At 35.6% G+C, this 20,165-nt stretch overlaps 3 protein-coding genes across 8 annotated transcripts; 2 read left to right on the top strand and 1 right to left on the bottom strand.

Annotated features, from left to right (window-relative positions):
• Window positions 1-9,195: 9,195 nt before the first annotated feature.
• Window positions 9,196-11,386, top strand: LOC138126356 (gastric triacylglycerol lipase-like). Of its 4 annotated transcripts, none has more exons than XM_069042129.1 (7): window positions 9,196-9,712; window positions 9,769-9,938; window positions 9,986-10,178; window positions 10,225-10,586; window positions 10,637-10,783; window positions 10,832-11,059; window positions 11,113-11,386. In XM_069042129.1, the coding sequence occupies exons 2-7, from the start codon at window positions 9,786-9,788 to the stop codon at window positions 11,293-11,295; spliced, it is 1,266 nt and encodes a 421-aa protein (XP_068898230.1). In that variant the 5' UTR covers window positions 9,196-9,712; window positions 9,769-9,785; the 3' UTR covers window positions 11,296-11,386. The 4 variants fall into 4 exon arrangements, with proteins under 4 accessions (XP_068898230.1, XP_068898229.1, XP_068898232.1 ...); XM_069042131.1 differs by having other exon boundaries at window positions 9,253-9,317; window positions 9,713-9,938; XM_069042130.1 differs by having other exon boundaries at window positions 9,480-9,563; window positions 9,713-9,938.
• A 2,943-nt stretch (window positions 11,387-14,329) lies between these two features.
• On the bottom strand, window positions 14,330-16,582 carry LOC138126293 (IQ domain-containing protein E-like). 2 transcript variants are annotated; one of them, XM_069042029.1, is made up of 5 exons: window positions 16,263-16,582; window positions 16,046-16,207; window positions 15,387-15,810; window positions 15,049-15,331; window positions 14,330-14,891 (listed from the first exon to the last, which is right to left on the bottom strand). In XM_069042029.1, the coding sequence occupies exons 1-5, from the start codon at window positions 16,275-16,277 to the stop codon at window positions 14,429-14,431; spliced, it is 1,347 nt and encodes a 448-aa protein (XP_068898130.1). In that variant the 5' UTR covers window positions 16,278-16,582; the 3' UTR covers window positions 14,330-14,428. The 2 variants fall into 2 exon arrangements, with proteins under 2 accessions (XP_068898130.1, XP_068898131.1); XM_069042030.1 differs by having other exon boundaries at window positions 16,046-16,201.
• A 94-nt stretch (window positions 16,583-16,676) lies between these two features.
• On the top strand, window positions 16,677-18,219 carry CSN7 (COP9 signalosome subunit 7). 2 transcript variants are annotated; one of them, XM_069042032.1, is made up of 5 exons: window positions 16,678-16,951; window positions 17,002-17,166; window positions 17,226-17,534; window positions 17,588-17,720; window positions 18,054-18,219. In XM_069042032.1, exons 1-5 carry the CDS (start codon window positions 16,787-16,789, stop codon window positions 18,071-18,073), a joined length of 792 nt encoding a protein of 263 aa, XP_068898133.1. In that variant the 5' UTR covers window positions 16,678-16,786; the 3' UTR covers window positions 18,074-18,219. The 2 variants fall into 2 exon arrangements, with proteins under 2 accessions (XP_068898132.1, XP_068898133.1); XM_069042031.1 differs by lacking the exon at window positions 18,054-18,219 and having other exon boundaries at window positions 16,677-16,951; window positions 17,588-17,891.
• The last annotated feature ends 1,946 nt before the right edge of the window (window positions 18,220-20,165 follow it).

Raw genomic sequence — 20,165 nt, 5'->3', positions numbered from 1 at the left:
GGACTAAGAGCCGTCGTGGATTCAGTTATAATTATTATCAAAATTTGAAATCAAGTTATTATTGCAATGTGTATAATGGGTTGCGGCAAAAAGAAATTCAGAAATACCCCTCTCGTAAATAACCCTGTATAAATGCAATTAAAGAATTCTGGTCAAACATGTGGTCAAATGCAGTTCAATTTAATAATCAGGCAGAATGGATTCTTCATTAAGAAAATGAGATACCAGATAGTAATAATCCACATCATATTCAAATTAGTCTTGAAATTTTAATAAGAAATAGTTCACATAATTGGAAATCCCCTGGAGGTGACTAAATTCATAACTTTTGGTTAAAAAAAAATTCTTGTATTCATAAATACTTACAGGTCGACCAGAACAGCTTGGCTAGTGACGCAGTGGACTGAAGTCCCGCCCACTAGCGGAGCGCACTTGTTTGTTGTGTCTGGAAGTGTTCAGATCGTGTACAATCGGGCTAAAATCAGCGCTTCAAGCTTCAAGTGAACAGCATGTCCGGGCTGTTTTGAGCAGATTTGCTTCGTTGAGTGTACCGCACCTACAAGCGTAGCCACATCCTTGTCTTACAGACACTCGCTCGTTTCCTGGTCGGCGCATTTCAGGCGCCAAGCTATTCTGGTCAAGCTGTACTTGATCACTTTAAAGGATTTATTAGGGGACCTAACACATTTCCAGAGTTTTTGGCCCATGGTATAACATATTTGAAACCAAAAGATTCCGATACTAAAAATCCATCAAAATATAGGCCAATCACATATCTGCCTACAATTTATAAAATTATGACATCTTGCATTAAAGTCATAAATAATAATTTATGACCATTGTCAAAAATTAATTATACTTAATGAAGAACAAAAAGGTTGTGTTAAGGAGTGTTTTGGTTGTAAAGAACAACTCATAATAGATACGGTAATAATGGAACAAGCTAGAAAAAATACTAGAAATATTTATACCCCATTCATAGACTACAAAAAAGCCTATCATTCAGTACCACATTCATGGTTACTTAAAATTCTAAAAATTTATAAAATTAATTTGGATTTGATTAACTTTTTATCACATGTTATGACATTTTGGAGAACTACTTTAAATTTATCAATAAACAATATTGTAACGCGCCCTTTAGTACCAGAGCGCTCCGTAGTACCGCAGTAGCGCCATAACGCACCACTCCGCACGCTACCCCACTCCCAGGGATCTTCTTCACCACCCACTCGTCTTGCGCCCTCGCCATCGGCCCTTAATAAAAGAATAGATAGATCATGGACGAAAAACGCCAGAAGACCTCTACCTTCTCATCTCTTCTCTACTGCCACCCAGAGGAACTGGTATTGCGGTATATACAAGAGCTCCTTTTTCCAAAACCCCAGTATTTACCAATGTAATCACTTTTGTGGTCAATATATTATTCTCACACGTTGTCAGTTTTAATAACCGGCTACAATACTAAATTAAAATTCGAGGCTATTCAAATTAAACGGAGAATCGCCCTCAAATGTCACATGATTTATATTGACAAATCACAACTCCGAATTGTTTGAATAGCAACCAATCACAATTTAATTAAGCGGAAATTTTTCCTAGGGAAAATTTCCGATATAATTGACCTAGGGAAAAAACTTTTCGGGCGATTCTCTTCCGAATATACCTCGGGACAGATATATATCGCCAGACATTTTTTCTTGCAGTCCAACACTCGTGTTTGTCGCTCAAAATTACCCTCGGGCTGGCGCCCTCGTGAAATTTTTTTGCTACAAACACTCGTGTGTCAGGACTGCTCGAAAAATTTTCCGGCAATATATCTGTCCCTTGGTATATTACACAAGCCTGCACTGATTTCGATGTTTGCATAAAATTGACAGTTTTTGAACAATTTCGACCCCCTGATTACGAAAATGATTTTGGTTTTGCGCTATCACGTCTAGTTTTTTCACAAATCGTTTTTTCTTAAAATTGAAATGTTCACCTAGAATGAATGAATTATTTCAAAATTTCGATATTGTAATATCGGACAACAATATGGATATTCGAAATTTACTTGTTTTATTTGCGAGAGGGACTGCCGGGTACGAGACAAGCATTGGACTCAAAAGAAGTAGCCTCTAAGAACTAGACTTGTACCGGGAAGTAATAATAAAAAATAATTTAGTTGTATCCTAAAAAAGTAGTATTAGGTACCACCAATGCATATCAAACTTTGTTTGATGAAGCAATTTGTAAAGCCTCTTGATAAAAATGGACAAAATAAGTATTAATGTACAAAGTTACCAGATCTCTCCAATGCCAAATGAAAAGAGGTTAGGACCTCAAATAAGATCTTTGTACAAAGGTAATGATTTTCAAAATTCTATGAATGTTGTTGAAAGGAATGCCTGGATGGCATTTAAGAACGTCATAGAAAAATTGCTTGGAAAACACAAAGATGAAGACTACGAAAATACGAATCATGTTTAAAAATTTTCACATCTTGGGATGTAATATGAGTTTGAAAGTGAATTTCCTCTTTTCGCACTTAAATCTTTTTCCTAAAAATCTTGGTGCTGTCAGCGAGGAACAAGGGGAACGTCTTGACCAAGATATAAAACAAATGGAGAGGTGATATCAAGGAAGATGGAGCGTATCAATGATGGTAGACTTTTGCTGGATGTTACAGCGCGATGTACCCAAAAAAAATATACAGCAGGCAATCAATTAAAAGAAGTTTCCTCACAAAGCGTTAAAGATGCCATTCTCATAAGGAATAAAAAAATTAGTTAGATTATTAACCAAGAATCCTCGTATCCCACCTCCACCCGGCGGCACGGCAATTTTGCCGGAGTACATACACTATTACGGATAATACTATCAAGTAATAGTGCAGTGCTTATCAACATAATTACCGGCGTCTTGCCTCCACATTTTGACTTTTTTGTGTTTTATGTTCTGTGTCAATGTTAAGGAATTTCCTCACGATGTGACATGAGTATAATAATATACCTTTTTGAATTTCAACCACCAATGTGTTCTCTAAGTCCAAAATTTTTAAATTTTTAAAAAGAGATTGCGGTACTATTCCTGTTGCTGAAATTATAAATGGTAAAATCGAAATTTTTTCTAAACACCAAAGATTTCTCATAGCAACGGAGAGTTCTAAATATTTATTAATTTTTGTATTATATGTCTGTGTTATATTGTGTGAATTTGGAACAGCTATATCTAAAAGATATGCTTGCTTTTGTTGTTTATTTAAAATAATAATGTCTGGTCTGTTATGGTGAATATGAATGTCGGTTAAAACTGTACGATCAAAATATAATTTGTAATTGTCATTTTCCAAACAACTTTCGGGTTTATAAATATAATGTGGTTGTGTATCCTTTAATAAGTTGAATTAAATAGAGCTTATATTAATAACATAATTACATAAACATTTTTGTTTTATAATACAAAAATTTCCGATAATATTGCGGAATCTGGAAAAGTGCCCCGAATGCTTGCAGCGTTTCCACGTTGAATGGCAAGGGAAATCCTCTCGAAAAGGAATTTCTTTGATTTTGAATCGCCTGATTCCGCGATAAGTCGGTTTCCCATGACATTAATGAAATCGATGGCTTCTTTGCACCAAGGGCCTAAGGTTTCAAATGCTAAACCTTTAAACACGTAGTTTGACGAAATGATTGAACTATATTTGCTATGTTTGCGTTTGCAAGCCATTTCAGCGGCAAAACCTGAGACTTCAGATGATTTCAATACGTAACTGTTTGCAAGTGTATCTACAACAGTAACGTCCCAAACCAAAGGTTGACCTTTAATCCACGGTACTAAAGTCATCCCATCTGGGCGTTTTCCGTCATCCCGAGACAGTCCGTTTGGTTCTAAAGTTGAATTCACATGAATTGAAGTTAAAGACCGGTTGATAATGGAATTAATTTCAGTGTGTCTTGAAAATCTACCACTGCTTTTGAAACAACTTAGACCGTGGGTGCCAATTTCGTCAACTTTCGCATTGCACTTGCAAATATGAGGTGTACAAAGATTACAACCCAATCTTAAACCAATACAAACTTGGAAGGAAGTGTTATCTAAAAGAGTACCAATATTAGGAGAAGGTATTGCATGTAACCAAGATCCTGATTCTCTGCATTGCAAAGCTTTAAAACGAGCCAAGTCTCTAGGTGAATTAAAGATTAAGTCATTGGCAATTATTCCTTTGATATTAATATTATCCCAATTCTTCTGAAATTGTGGAATTGTTGGTATTTCGTTCTCATTTGCTACACCCCAGACTGCTAAAGCTTCATCATAATGGTGAATATTAAGCTCATTATCCTTTGAGTTTAGTAATAAAGAAACAAGCTTTTTAACCCCATTAATTGAAGATAGGAAAGCAGGGAGGCAAATATCGGAAATGCGACGAATTCCCAGACCACCAAATCTAATCGGTAAAGTGGACTGACGCCATTGTAAATCAGTTAAACGTAAATTAAGTATTCTCTCTAAACAATACTTTAAAGAAGAATCAATTGAATTAACATAATTAGAAAATTTCCAAAATGGAGTTGTTCTTAATAAAAAATTAAATTTTGGTATGAAAAGACAGTTTTTGATTAAAGTATAAGCCACGTGTCTGTTAAGGAGTTCAGCTTTGTTTAAAAGATTTTCAACTGTAATTATAGTTTTTTCGACGGTGTTTTTAAAACCTTGGTCAAAGATTGGAGAGCCTAAAAGAGATAAACTTTCTCGGTCACAGATTTTAATGCCTGGTGCTAAATTTTGAAATTCCTTTATGACTTTTAAATCTGTGTCTCCAGAACAGCAAAAGATCTCGCATTTGTTAAAGTTTAATTCAAGGCCAATTTCCTGAGATAAATTTATAACTTTCTTAAAGTCGGATAAAACTACTTCTGGGTAATCAGCTAAGGTTCCATCATCTAAATACCATATATTCATTTGAGAATCCAAAGATAAAATAATTGGTTGAATGGCAAGACTAAAAATCATGGGACCGCAGGGATCTCCTTGCTGAGCTCCAACAGAAGAAGAAATTAAATGATTACCGAAAAATAAAGTTGAAGGATTTCTATAGCATTGATAAAGATAAGGGTACAGAAGTGGGGTATGACATTGGACTTCTTTCAGAATACAATCCCGTTCGACTGAGTTAAAGGCATTTTTGAAATCTAATTTAAGAAGAACTTTGCCACGGTTTTGATCGTTATTAACAAAGGTTCGTGTATAGTGGTACGGATACCTATTATCAGCTAGAACTCTCTGCACCGAACTCTTGGATAAACCCATTTCACGAGAAACTGTTCGAATACTCCGGGTGCCGTCTTCCTCAAAGACATTCAATACGGCTTCCTCGTGTTCGACAGTCCTTACATTTTTTGGAGCACCCCCAACTTCTCTTCGAACTGGCTACATCTGACCCGTTTCTCGACTCCGAGAAACACATCGTGCAAAAGTAAGAATACTCAGAGGAAGAATACATGTTAAATGATACACTTGAATTAAATATCGCAGCGAAATTGCATAACAAATGTCAAACTGACGTAAACAATCATTCTAATAAATGTAGTGGACCAAATCTAATGGACAGAATTATAGAGGTTTACGGATAAAAAGGAAACCTAGGAAACGCAAAATTGCGATTATTCCACCTTAATGGTGTTCAACTCTGATTGGTCAACTTCAGAATGTCTTTTCTCGGTTATCATTTGAGATAGGACTTTTTTTTCTTCAAAATACACGTTAATATATTCTCCTAAAGGCTCCCTTTTTTCTCTGGGGAGCCACTTTTGAGACACCCTGTATATGAGAATTTATTAAGGAAATTCTTTAAGTCCTTTATGGTTTTGTCTCGCCATTAATCCTTTGACAAATCTATTAAATAGCACTGGATATGGTTTCAATATTAGACTTAATAATACCACACTATCCAAATTAAATCACCTTCTTTATATGGACGACATAAAACTTTATGCATCAAAAAAGAATCACATTTTATCTTTACTAACAATAACTGAAAATTTCACAAATGATATTGGGATGAGTTTTGGTATTGATAAGTGTAAAATGCAATCAATATGTCGCGGTCATTACGAACATTTAGAATATATAACTCAAGAAGGAGAAATCATTAAAAATTTAAATAAAGGAGAATTTTATAAATATTTAGGTATTAATAAATCAAATCATATTCAACACTCGATTATAAAAGAAAATTTAGAAAAGCAATTTTATTTAAGAATTAAATCTATTTTAAAATCAAAATTAAACGGTAATAATTTAATTAAAGCAGTTAATACATATGCTGTTCCGTTACTGACCTATTCTTTCGGTGTTATAAAATGGTCCAAAACTAATTTACAGAACATAAACAAGTTCTTTTTACCAAATTTAGTAAACACCATCCTAAATCTGCTATTGAAAGATTTAATTTACCACGCGAAAACGGGGTTTTTCAAATCTAGAAATACTGCTACATAATCAAATTGCTTCACTAAAAAATTATTTCCTCAATAGAGCTTTTTTAATGCTTTGGTTTCAGCCGATAAAGGCTACACACCTTTAAATTTAAGTGATAATATAATTTCAGATATTGTTAAGCCAAATATACCTGACACTATAGCAAATATAAAACAGAAGTCTTTACATGGGAGATACTTTAAAGAACTGGAACAACCAGAAGTTAATATTCAGGCCTCTCATGCATGGCTTAAGAAATCAAATATTCACCCTGAGACGGAGGGTTTTATATTTGCAATACAAGATCGTGTTATAAATACAAGAAATTATAAAAAAACACATATGCGGTATACAATCGATAATTGATAAATGTAGGATTTGCGGAACTGAAGGGGAAACAATTGAACACATCATTTCTTCTTGCACCGTTTTGGCTCAAAGCGAATATAAAAAACGTCACGATATATTCGCTAAAATTATACACATGAATTTAGCTGTTAAATTCAATTTATTAAAGAATACAGAACTACATTATAGTTATACACCAGAAAGTTGTTTGGAAAATGACAGTTACAAGTTATATTTTGATAGAACAATTTTAACCGACATTCATATTAAGCATAACAGACCAGACATTATAATTTTAAATAAACAACAAAAGCAAGCATATCTTTTAGATATAGCCGTCCCAAATTCCCATAATATAACACAGACATATAACATAAAAATTAATAAATATTTAGAGTTCTCCGTTGCTATGAGAAATCTTTTGTGTTTAGAAAAAAATTCGATTTTACCACTTATAATTTCAGCAACGGGAATAGTACCGCAATCTCTTTTTAAAAATTTAAAAATTCTGGATTTAGGTAACACATTGGTAGTTGAAATTGAAAAAGGTATATTATTATACTCATGTCACATCGTACGGAAGTTCCTTAACATTGACACAGAACATAATAAAACACAACAAAGTCAAAATGTGAAGGCGAGACGCCTGTGAAAATACAAAATTGACAACGTACCCTGCGAAAACACCACGAAAACTATAATTTTGTACCAGAATATAAACTGGAAAAAATTCAGGAAAACACTAGACACCAAAATACACATTAACAATAACATCACTGACACGAATCAGCTAGAACTAGAAGTGATTAAGTACACAAAAGCCATCGTAAAAACGAGCCATCCATCACTAATCTGAGTACAAGAGACTCATCCTAGATTCATTTATAATGTGGCCGAAAAAGCAAAAACAATCCGCCCTTCTCAACAGCAGCCCTACCTCCAAAGTGAAAAAAATGGTCCGTCTTCCTTTTTATATGAATTTAAAAAAAGTATTGTCGTGATTTTAACATCGGCATAAGGAGGTTGTACGGTAGTTGGAAGCGATACACTACAAAAGAAAAAGAACATTGAGATAACGGAGAGAAAAGAATACTACCAGAGGAACGGGTATATAGGTGAAAAAGTGGAAAGAGTGAGAGCACAAGGAAGGGGGACGAATGTAGAGTTGAGTGAAAGGGACAAAGACATGGACAAGCACGAAAGAAAGGAGAGAAAGAATCAAGATACAACAGGGAGTATGTGAGGTGTATACGACCTGGGGAGGAAAGAAAAATGATGGCGAGATTCAGATATGGGAACGAGGAGAGAGAAAACAGGTATTGGATGGAAGGAGAGAAGAGAAGGTGCAGAATGTGCTATGAGGAGAAAGAAGCAATCGAGCACATGTGGAATGGATGCGGCGAAATGAGAGAGAGGGAGGAAAAGGAGCGGGGAGAAATACGGAAGTGGAAGAGGAGCTCCTTTCCCTCCTCTTCCATTTCCGTATTTCTCCCCGCTAGAAGGAGAGGGGGAGGATATGAACTAAAAAGCTAATTTTTTTGTTGAAATTGTTTTTTTTATGTTTATTTATGATCATGTGTAATGTGTATATACCGGGTGTAGAATGGATTTTGGTACATAGGCACTTTACGTGTAAAAGTAAAATTCCTCGAATATTGGCTCCCCTAATTATTTTAGAAAAACTCTTAAATACAAAAGTTGTAGAGTTTTAACATCTTCCGGAAGTACACAATAATGGAAAAAAGAATTAAAGAATTTGTCAAAATAGCAATAGCTGGGAAGTGTAACAAAGGTGACAACCAAAGATGACAATGTACGATATTTGACATGTCAAACTTGGAATTGGTCGCTCCGGAGAGAATACAGGAAATGTTGGTTGCATGTCTCTAAAAGAGTTCATTCTTTGAGGAATCAGCAAACTCGTTACATTTGTCAAAAAATGAACTTTATTGTTGTCCGGAGTTATGGCTATTACTACTTTATCGGTAGATTTTTAATATTTAATTTTTCTTTTCTAACCGAACCAGAAGGTGTTAGAAAATAATTAGTAAAGGATTTTGGGTACATTTTTTTTTTTTACTCTACAACTTTTGTGTTTAAGGTTTTGTGAGAAAATAATTAGGGAAACCAATATCAGAGGATTTTCACTATTGCACGTAAAGTGCTTATGTACGAAAATCCATTCTACATCCTGTATGTAAATTATAACAAAATCTGTCGATTCTATAAGAAAAACCCTTTTATTCCATTCATGCCATTTTTCAATTGTCACATTTACGTCTAATATTATTATAATAAATACGTATACCAGTTGCATTCACGGTGGAATGTTTCTGTTATCTTATTCTGTTGATAACATATCTGAATACATATTTTTATTTTAATAACAGCACCATAAAAATGTCTTAATTTTCTGCTTCTATTGTACCTAATTATAATACCATAGTGCCATAGTAATTTAGAAGTGACGTAAATGTGACCTTCTGGATAAGCATCATAATTATGTGACATACTTTCAAATTTATTGCTATTATTTTTTCTAACTGTATTTTTTCTTAAAAACTTATTTCCCATTTAGTTCTTGTTTTAACACTTTTGTTGTTAAATAAGTCGTACCCTCTTTAGAGAGTCCATCAGTTGCATAATACACGGTATCAAAATTCCAAATTCACTAAAACTGTATTGCTTTTGAAATATCGGATAATTACATTTTTAATTGCAGCGAAGCACGTTTTCGATAAACTTCATTTGTAGGTTTACCATTCTTTTATCGGCTTTTTTTCAAAGCTAACCTTCTGCAATTTCCAAGTCTAATTAAAAACTAAGTAATCAACATTTTAATCGAGCAACATTTACACCATCCATGTCGTTAGTAATGACATTATACTTGTGCTATCAGGTGAGTTTTTTCCTTCCCATAAAACTGGGTAAAACATGCACTAGTTGTACAAAAAGTGATCACTTCGGCAAAGATGTTACCAAGACTGTTTGTGGTGTTGTGCTTTTCCATCGCCCTATCAGAAACGTTTAACCCTTCGAATAACGCTTGTACCAAGCTTCGTGACTACCCAGTCAAGGCATTCAGCAAAAATTGTTTTGTAAATCCAAATGTGAAGTCCAGAACGGTAACGACTTTGTCTAATTCTGTCAAACGCTGAACGAAACATTTCAGCCGAAAATGATCGTACAAAACCGGTACCCGGTTGTGGCCTACAACGTAACTACCAGTGATGGGTACAAGTTGCAACTATTCAGAATACCACCAAGAGAGAATGACAACAGGACAAACAAGCAACCCGTTTTTTTGGAGCACGGGATCTTTGTGGACTCGGCCAATTGGGTCTACATCGGAGAGCGGTCGCTGGGTACGGTGGTACCCATTGTAATCAGGTACTCAAATATATTTTCCAGCTTTTGTGTTGGCTGATCAAGGCTACGACGTCTGGCTGGCCAATCAGCGAGGCACTCGCTACTCCCGTGAACACACCAAGCTGAAGGATTCCGACTACAAGTACTGGTTGTACAGCCTGGACGACCTCGCCCACAACGACGTACCAGCAGCTCTAGACCTCATAGCAAATGTGACAGGAAAAGCAGGTTCCATCGTGTACATGGGACATTCTAGAGGCTCCACTGTAATTTTAATGTACGCCTCTAGCAATCCCCTTCACGCTCGAAGGATGCTCAAAGGGATCGTCGCATTCAGTCCCATCGCTTATTTAGATGTCGTGTGGTACCTCAAGGGCTTGATCAAACTGGGGCCTCTCATTGGAGTACTGAAAACAAATTAGAAAGAAGTGATGATGCATATTTTCTGTTGCAGAAAGTACTCCTCTTTCTCAACATTTCTGTGATTAATCGACAAATGGAAATTTTGATAAGTTTGCTTCAAGTACTCTGTGGATACGTACCTCATTTGTGCAGATTTGCCTTAACACTCAGTTCTGGAAGGACGGTCCATTTCCTACCTGTAAATTTACCTACAAATTTATTTCCTCAATTTTGATAGAATTTTCAGGAAGATTTGTTGACGTTTTACTCTCACTTTCCCTCGTCGATTGCGACAATGCAACTGATTCAGTATTCGCAAATGTCCGTGAGTAACAAATTCCAAAAATACGATTACGGAAAGGAGGAGAATTTGAAGAAATATGGACAAGAAGAACCCCCGTTGTACAATCTAACCAACATTATAGTACCACTGGTTATGTACTATGGTAAACACGATATTTTGATTAAAGAACCGGTAACATTTTTCTCATGTCACACTGTTGGTATTTTATTTGGAAAATGTTTCAGCAAGTGCAAAGAATTAACGAGGAAGTTGGATGCGCTGTGAAGGTGTACAAAAGTGTGCCCATCGATGTGGAGGAGGACAGTTTGCAGTACGGCCATAATGATTTTATCTGGGCAGGAGATATGCGCGAATCACTCTATCCCCACCTTTTAGAATCTTTGGAAAATCACATGTCTTCAAAATAAAATATTGTTGTGCAACTAGTACTAGAAAATAGTTTGTAATCGAAAAAAAATATGTTGAGCGCAAATGCAAATTAAAATTGGTACAAACTTTTGAGTCACGACTTATTATTATACACCACAAGAAAAGCACAAAAGCTTCACATATTGTTTGTTACTCTTGAATACGACATGCTTCTTTCTAAACCACGTGAGCAGCACAACTGGTGATTTTCTGTTTAAATTGTGGATTTGTTACTGTTGAAACTTATATAAGGTAGACTAATCGATTCCGAAAGTTTCAGGATCCACCCATTTGCTGCATGCACCAATTTGGTTTTATTTTGGTTCGTGGCTTTGAAATCATTTCAAATTTAATAAACATGTTTTTCCACTCTCTACATGGTAAGTACGTTGTTATGACATTGATTTGGTGGATGTAGGTACAACTTTTTTGACCTACCGTTGGTTACTATTAACGACGGGATGTAAGTAACCACTTACATCCCTCGGGGAAATAAGTGACAAAAATTAAACCAAACAAAACACTAATATGCCTTATGGTAACGTTTATTCGATTTCTGTGGCAGGGGGAAGGAACATGAAGCGTTTGCAGCCTCAGCAACTTCCATTTCTCTTTTAATTTTGTTCAAATTCATTTTACAAACTTTTGACACGACGCTTTTAATATTGACGTTTTGTGTGATGCAAGTCGTAGCAACCGGCAACAGACATACTAATATTTTATTCAAATATTTAAAATAAATTCATCAAAAAGAAAGTATGCAGTTCAAAATAACTTTGAGAGCAGAAAAAATATTATAAACAATTCGGGAGGTAACTAATTTAACCAGTCTCGGACTCTATTGCTACCCCTCGCTATCGCTCGGGGGCAAACTTGTCCTCGACAGGTAAATATTAGTTACCTCCCTTAATGTTTAAATAACTATTACTTATTTATAACACACATATTATTGTCATTATCTCAGTTAATGAAAAAAGTTGATTCAGTTTTTCAAAGTGAAGTAAAAACTTTGGACGTTATCAGAATAGAATGATGAGTTCCTTATAAATAACGGGCGTTCAAAAACTTGCAGGTTTCGAGTTGACTACTTTAGAACAACATTTATCATTGCTTAACATTCACAACCTGAAATTAGACTTGCGAATGTAAACAGAACGTCAATGCGTCTTCCACAATGGACAAAGAAAAAAAGCTTCTGCAAATGGATTAGTTTTTGAACGCAAGTTATCTAATTCACATGTATGAAACAGGAAAAACTTCTCGGGAAAAATTGGTTTTGTAATTATTACGGTTAGTAATTATATTTTTTAACCTTGTTTATTACTTAGTGATATTAAGCAACAACATACTGCTTTTTTAATTAAATTCAATTCTTACATGGAAGGGTTTATTAGTAGGTACAGTGCCATTGTAAAAAAATCGAAACAGCCATAACTATCGTGGTTCAATCGTAGCGCTATTTTAAATATTACTGGTGCCAAAGAACTTCTGGGAGAAATTGGCGGTCAAAAAAACAAATATTTCAACTAGTGGTACCAACTGAATCATGACAGTCATGGCTTACTCTTCTTTATTTATTTATTTTTCTTTTTGATCGCAGGACTGTAAATTAAGACACAAAAAATTGCAAAGAATCATTCTCGTTGGCACTTGCAACACAATTGAATACTACTAGTGACTAACATTAAAAACATTTTACAAGTATGTAATTCAGATACACAAACAGATAAGGAAATACACCAAAGCCATAAAGTTTTTTTTTCATTTCTTGGAAGCAATAATAATTGAAGTAAAGAATTATATGTGGTGACGTGGCTTTCCTTTTACTTTAATCAATACAAAATTTAAATAAATAATGTTGGAAGGAGAACATCTGTAAGCATGAAACGCCTATGCAATGCAAGCAAACTATTAAGGTATGAATGAATTATTAGGTTTGGCCAATTATATGTAATCGTAGGCAAACTGACCTAATTTTTACAAACAGTCAATATCTGTTGTATTGGTTTGCGCAAAATTCACGTACATTGTTGATAAATGCATGTCTCGCATGTATTTAGATTGGATCGATCACGAGATATTCCCCTAGATAAAAATCTGAATTATTATTATTATTATGCAATACGGTAACGTCAAATGGATTGTGAACACACCACTCGTCAGTGGTCCAAACACTTTCGGCACACTCCCTCTGTTGGAGGGGCCGGGGACGTCCAGCCGGAGGAAGAAGAAGATTCAACTCTCAATTAAGAAACCCAACAACGCACTTGCATCGGGTGTTTTTTTAAATTTCGCCTCGTAGTAGGCGTTGAAGAGTCGATTGTGAACGCACCACTCGTGTCAAACGTAAGATTTAAACAGCTGATCCGTGATCCGTAATCTGTATAATGGGTTCACAATCGACTCTTCAACGCCACGGAGTATCATGGCCAAGCACCTAGCGCGCCACTTTGTACCCAGGAGGTCCCGGGTTCTCATCCCGGGGCCGGCCGACATGGTAGGTATGGGTTTTTTTCAGGGGTTTTCCCACACCATCACATCGTGGTATGAGCATAGGTTTCACATCATAGATAAGTCGAATGCTGGGTCAGTATTGACCCCTCGGTACCTCTACCCCCTTCCTTCCGCATCCATCTTCACCGTACCCATCCCGAATCTTCCCGTCAGTGTCGCTCTGGAAAGCCTCAGCAGCCGCCCTCCCTCAGGGGGGGGAATGAAAGATGTATCCTTTCCTTTTTTCTTCAACGCCTACTATGAGGTGAAATTAAAAAAAAAACACCCGATACTTTAAACCCAATAAATCTAAAACGCAAAAAGTGGGGTTAGATTTAAACAGTTGATCCGTGATCCGTAGATCCTAATCCCTGGTGCGTTCACAATCGACTCGTCAACGCCAACTTGGACTTGGACACCAGGTAGTGCTGCCAAATCATGACAGTCATTACTGGATTTTTTCTCAGTCGAAGGGTATTCTTTTGATTGGACGAATTATGTTAAACATTTTCAAACAACTCGTTCCAAATCACACAAATGTTCAATACATAACACAAAATATTTTTGTAAAAACATTATACACTTACGCAATATAAAATACTGTAAACCACACACAAATATAAATAGATTAATATTTTCTCAACTGACCGCAACCGACTCTTCGTCACATTCTTCAAAAACTTCATCCTCGTAGTCGTACTCTTTATCAGCTGAAGTCGTCGCCTTTTGGGTGATCGTTATGCTGCCCTTCTCCACATAAACACACTCATTCACACTTTCTGGACTATCTATTTTGTCCACCTGAATGATCGCATCTTTCATTACTTGCTTCAAGTTTTTTATTTTTGGTGTACTTTCAGACTGCGTTTCGTATTTTTTCCCTTTGCTGATGATAATTTTCTCGCAATTTTTGTTTCTTTTCTCTTTATCATACCTGATGCAAGTCTTGCTCGTGTTGTTGTTACTGTTACTTCCGGAATAAACTCGCGCCACCAGGTCAGTGCTGCTGTAACATCTATTGTTACGGCCTCTGCTAGACTTTGCTCTTGATTTTGGGCGCTTTAAGTTCTTGATCTCTTGAGCTAACTTATCAATGTTGGTGCTGCAAAACAAAAAGGAATTATACATTTAATTCCTTCGTAATCATTTCTTCAAGTGTATCAATATACAAAATTAACTTTTTCAAAAAATAGATCACAATTTTTTGAAAATTGAAAAAAATTACTTTCTTTGTTGATCTAACTAAAACCTCTACTCACTTTTTCTTCTTCAGTACGTTATCTGTTTTCTCTTGATTATTTTGAAGCCGGGCGATGGTATTCTTCAAATGGTCCACCTCCGAAATCATGTCAAGAAAATGTAAATGCAACTGTTGAATTTCCTCGTGAGGACTTTCACACAACAGTTCTATCCTCTCTAGATCACTCTCCGGACTAGACTTCCTCGAGCTTGTCTGGTGAGATGTTGGCGAATATCTCTGATTGATCTTCAGATTCTCGATAATCGAAAGTAAATGATCTCGTGAAAGACTCTTGTATTGTTCTACAAATCATGATAAATAAAAATAGAAAATTCTAATTCATTCCCGTACTCCTACCCTTGATATCGTAGGTACTACTCTGCGCCTTGAACTTATTTGAACCCTCTTCCTCGAGTTCTACGTCTTCAATTAAAGTGCTTTCGGCTTCTTGCAGTCCGGGTGTCCAAGACAGGCTTCTGTTCCGCTTCTTCTTTCCACTTTCGTCCATTGTTGAAGTACTGAAGTTGGCGCTCTTGGAACAAGGCATTTTTAGTTGAATTTGTCGGATCTTGTTGTCGAGATCCACGGATTCTGGGCATCTACAATGGAATTGTTTCTTGGGAGGTTGTGAGTACAACTTGGCGACATCCAATTGGTTCTGGAGACGGCGTATGATGACGTCTTTCTCATGGAGTAAGTGCAAGAGTTCGTCGTTTTTTTCTTTCATGTTTAAAACGAAAGAAGCGCTGCGTTCGTACAAGATTTTTCGGACGTCTACAGACTGCAAATAAAATATAAAAAAATGTAAATAAAATTTTGATATAAAAATGTACCTATATTACATAAATCCAAGTTGTTTTTTTTACATATGATAATGCCAGATATTCAAAATTTTCAACCAGAGACACATTTTGAACTAATTATAATAATTATTTTTCGCGGGAAATATTTATTATACATTTATTTAATTTTCATTGTTTTGGCAAACAACCAAAATATTTTTTCAATTAATTTACCTTCCTAGGGTCCAACACCACATCCATTTGCTTGTCCTTTTTAATAATCTCACTTTGCAATTTCCTAATCCTCACTTTCAGCAAATGATTTTCACCACCGATGCTCGACAGCTGTTTCTTCAAATGAAATATTTCTACTCGCAGGTCTTCATCATCCTGCAACTTAGTTAATAATCAAGATTCGGTTGACATCAGAACCTCATAAATTAAATAATACCTCGTCTCGATACATGGCGAATACAATAACAGCTCACACAAAATGGAGTTAAATATTTAGGACAGAAATCGATCAAACAAACTACTTAATGACTCAACAAAAGTACCCCACACGTCTTTATACACAAGGAATTATGGCAATTATGTTGTATGGTCAGTATGAATTACTGCAGAAAAGATTGTTTAAATAGTGTTAAACAAATTTTCAACCACACATAAAACATATTCAAATTTCGCGCGTTTCTGTCACTGTTGACATTTCCCTGCAAATCTATTTATGACGGTTGTGCTTTGATACAACGTTTGCAACTAGTATTTGAACTAATTTATTTGATCCCGTATTGTTGTAGCAAATACTTCTTCCCATTAAATGTATTTTAAGAAGAATTTGACCAAAAGGAATAAAATAAATTTAAATTGCGCGCGCTTTCGCCCCGATGACAGATTGAGGTTTGACAGTTGCGTGTGAATTGTGATAGTAATATTTACAATTGTTGGCTGTATATTTTTTAATAAATAACCGAAATGGTGGTAGAAAAGTCACCCTTTTCTGCTAATGCCCTCGAGCAGTTCGTTTTGTTGGCGAAATCCACCAAAGGAGCCGCTTGCACCGAGCTTATCAAACAAGTCTTGGAAGCCCCCGGTGTTTACGTATTTGGCGAACTGCTCCACATGCAAAATATCGAGGAGGTAAAGATCGTCCAGTTGCACGTTTTGCAGGTTGTAATGTTGTTTTTCAGCTGAGTAGTACACCGCAAAAAAATTATTACAATACTCTGAATTTATTCGCTTACGGAACGTACAAAGAATATGTAGCTAATAAGAAGGATTTGATCGACTTAAGCCCCGCTCAGAAGAAGAAACTTCAGCATTTAACGATAGTTACATTGGCAACAAAATCCAAGGTGTGCGATCATAACCTGACATTTTGGCGTACATAACCTCACATTTAATTTAATTGCAGTGTATCCCGTACAGTATGTTGTTGGAAGAGTTAGGGATCACGAATGTGCGTGATTTGGAAGATCTGATAATCGAAGCGATTTACGCCGACATAATCCATGGAAAACTGGACCAGAAGAACAGTCAGTTGGAGGTGGACTACGCCATAGGCCGGGACACGCGTCCTGAAGACGTCAACGTGATAGTGAACTGTCTCCAGGACTGGTGTTCGGCGTGTGAAGGTGTCCTCGCGTGTGTCGAGACCCAGATCCACAGAGCCAACACCGAGAAGAATCGGTCGATGTTGAGAAAAGCCGAAGTGGAGCAAGAAGTCGCTAGCCATTCTTTCCCGCCGATTTATTTTTAATTTGTTGTCTTGTGCAGATCAGTAACATTAAGAAGACGTTGAAAACGCAACTGCAAGAGCGCTCTGACGGCACCGACGAAGCCATGGCCACAGACAATCGAGAAGCGGCGGCCACCAGTGAGAAAGGGAAGAAATCCACCAAAATAAAAGGTATAAGGCATAGCAGTAAGTTTTGGCTTAAATCATAAATAACGAATTTCATATTACTGACATGTTGCGATTTTTTTATAACTGACGTAAGTGTTAATAATTGTTGTACCTGTAGTGTTACATTTAAATTTGCGCTTTGTCAAAAGAAATGGAATAAAATTTGTGTCAAGTCGTTGCAGTTTAATGTGAAGAACCTGTCCAGTCCTTTAGAGCAGTTTTCTATTTTTGTAAGATTCCGTTAATGTGCTTACAGGTACGTTCGGTTGCAGCGCGGTTTATTTTTGTTGTTGCATTGTGTGGTGGTAGTTGAGTTGTAATCGTTGTATTTTCTAGGATTAAAGCTTCTTCGTTGATGTGATGTCGTCCAAAGTGGGCTCAGTAATGACGTTTGCAGGCTCAACTTCCGATTGGTTTTATATGCCGGTTTATTACAAGTGGTTTTTTTTTGTGGACTTTGTTTTGGAAATTTGTAATTACGATTAATAAATAATTATTGATTTTTGGTTAGTTTTACTACACACCAGGTTTATTTTTTTTTTTTTTTGGGTAGGGTGGGCTAGGTCGTAACTACATTTGTAATTGTGTTTAATTTTACTTGAAATTTTCGCCGTATGATGCCAAGGAAAGCTACGCAACTCTTTCCTGAACAGCACCCACTGGCAGAAGCGCACCATTATGATCTCGTTCCCGTGTAAAATACATTAACAAATTTCTTATTAGCGTGTAAGGTCATTGACCTTACGTGGCATTGCCGAAATAAAATGTAGAAAGAACGAAAGACAGTCCAAACCTAGTTGTTTTAGTGTCGGTTTCAACAACTTTTAATATATTTTTCCTATTAGTTGATAAATACGTAGTTATCAATTATTGGTAGCACCAAGCACTGCTGTCAAATGTCGAAAGCAGACGCAGGTAATGTCGATTTCTTGATTCGGACTAAGCTCATCGGACTATAAAAAAAAATGGGCTATAGTCATTTTTCGTGAACAAATAGCTATTTATGTAATAAGTACATAATATAGGTCTTTGTGGACCAGCCCTATAGTTTATGGCAGCGGTCGCTTTGCGAGCGAGGCTAATAAATAGGGCAAGTTCACAAAGCCTAATTATGTACGAATTACATACTTACAAAGCTTTATGTTCGATTGTGAAGTTAAGTTTCTTTTAGATACAAAATTAATAGATTCTAAAAATTACGATAATTTCCAAGTGTTCTGTTTTTGTTTCTGTGGTTACGAAATTATTTATTACTATTTATTTGAAAACGAACAGTGTTTGTGTTTGAAATACGAACTGAAATCGTCTTTATTTCTAGTTGTAATAATGAGCAAAGTAAGTGAAATTGCGACAAAAGCTGTTGGGATTTTCTAATAAGGCCGACTGTTTTGATTTAAAAGCTAAAACTGTTTATTCAAACGTGAACGTGTTGTTTTACAATCTACAAGTTTCAAGTTAGTGTCTATGGCGTATACCAGGTTTTTCCTTAGTTACATCTACTCGTTGGTTTTAGTACCAACCTAAACAAAATAAAAGTACTGTTATTAAATAATTATAAAATGAGAAATACATCAACAAAAGCTAAAGAATCTTGACTGCAAAGTTTTTTATTAATTCTATTCATTCCTGATTTAAATAAAATTAGGAAAATTTTGACGTTTATTTTGAAGTAATACCCAAAATTGACAAGCGGCCGTTTTACTATCTTTATGGACTAGTCCATAATCAGAGTTTGTGGACAATAAACGATATCATAAATCATGAATTATAATACAATCGAACATAAACAATTTTATCCACAATTACCTTATAATTGAAGTTTTATCCACACTTATGAACCGTATAAAGTAACACTTTATCCACTAGTGGAATAATGAAATCACTTTATTCCACTAGTGGAATAATGAAAAAATACAATCTTAAATCAATCGAACAGGATCACTTTCTTCCATTTTCACCAACTTGCACAGCGTTTTGTACAAATGGAGTCGATAAACAATCAAAAATAAATAGCGACTATTCAACACCTCCCATGTTTTTTAGTTAATTTCAATGATTTTTGAGGTGACATCCGCTGTCAGAGTGTAATGTCAAATCATTTTTTGATGACATGAGATGAAATTTTGGCGATTCTGATTTTAAATCGCTGTAATTGTGGATAAAACGTTATATTGCATTCGTGTTTTAGTCGCATTTTATCCACTTAAGAATATTAAACGCTCGTGCGTTCGCACTCGCGGTTAAAAATTCTTGCGTGGATAAAATGCTATCTAAAACACTTATACAATAAATAACTATTATCGATTCATATTTCTTTGATAATAATTTATCATCTTATTTGATAATTAATATTTAATTCGAGCCATTCATAAATGTTTCAAATAAATGTCAATTATCAAATCATTTTTTAATCGCAAACTAAAAAAGTTCATTAAAAAAACATCTGGA

This window comes from Tenebrio molitor, chromosome 3 (genome assembly GCF_963966145.1).
Source record: "Tenebrio molitor chromosome 3, icTenMoli1.1, whole genome shotgun sequence".
In the NCBI taxonomy this organism is placed as follows: domain Eukaryota; kingdom Metazoa; phylum Arthropoda; class Insecta; order Coleoptera; family Tenebrionidae; genus Tenebrio; species Tenebrio molitor.
This window is presented reverse-complemented; position numbering and strand designations above follow the sequence as displayed.

What these genes read in the sequence shown, in the direction of transcription:
- LOC138126356 (XM_069042129.1), top strand. Translation starts at nt 9,786, where the DNA reads ATGTTACCAAGACTGTTTGTGGTGTTGTGCTTTTCCATCGCCCTATCA. An exon ending in CAAATGTGAAGTCCAGAACG is followed by an intron (nt 9,939 to 9,985) that starts GTAACGACTTTG and finishes GAAACATTTCAG; the next exon opens with CCGAAAATGATCGTACAAAA. An exon ending in GGACGGTCCATTTCCTACCT is followed by an intron (nt 10,784 to 10,831) that starts GTAAATTTACCT and finishes TAGAATTTTCAG; the next exon opens with GAAGATTTGTTGACGTTTTA.
- LOC138126293 (XM_069042029.1), bottom strand. An exon ending in TGGTGTTGGACCCTAGGAAG is followed by an intron (nt 15,811 to 16,045) that starts GTAAATTAATTG and finishes TTTTATTTGCAG; the next exon opens with TCTGTAGACGTCCGAAAAAT. An exon ending in TAGTACCTACGATATCAAGG is followed by an intron (nt 15,332 to 15,386) that starts GTAGGAGTACGG and finishes CATGATTTGTAG; the next exon opens with AACAATACAAGAGTCTTTCA.
- CSN7 (XM_069042031.1), top strand. Translation starts at nt 16,787, where the DNA reads ATGGTGGTAGAAAAGTCACCCTTTTCTGCTAATGCCCTCGAGCAGTTC. An exon ending in ACATGCAAAATATCGAGGAG is followed by an intron (nt 16,952 to 17,001) that starts GTAAAGATCGTC and finishes GTTGTTTTTCAG; the next exon opens with CTGAGTAGTACACCGCAAAA. An exon ending in CATTGGCAACAAAATCCAAG is followed by an intron (nt 17,167 to 17,225) that starts GTGTGCGATCAT and finishes ATTTAATTGCAG; the next exon opens with TGTATCCCGTACAGTATGTT.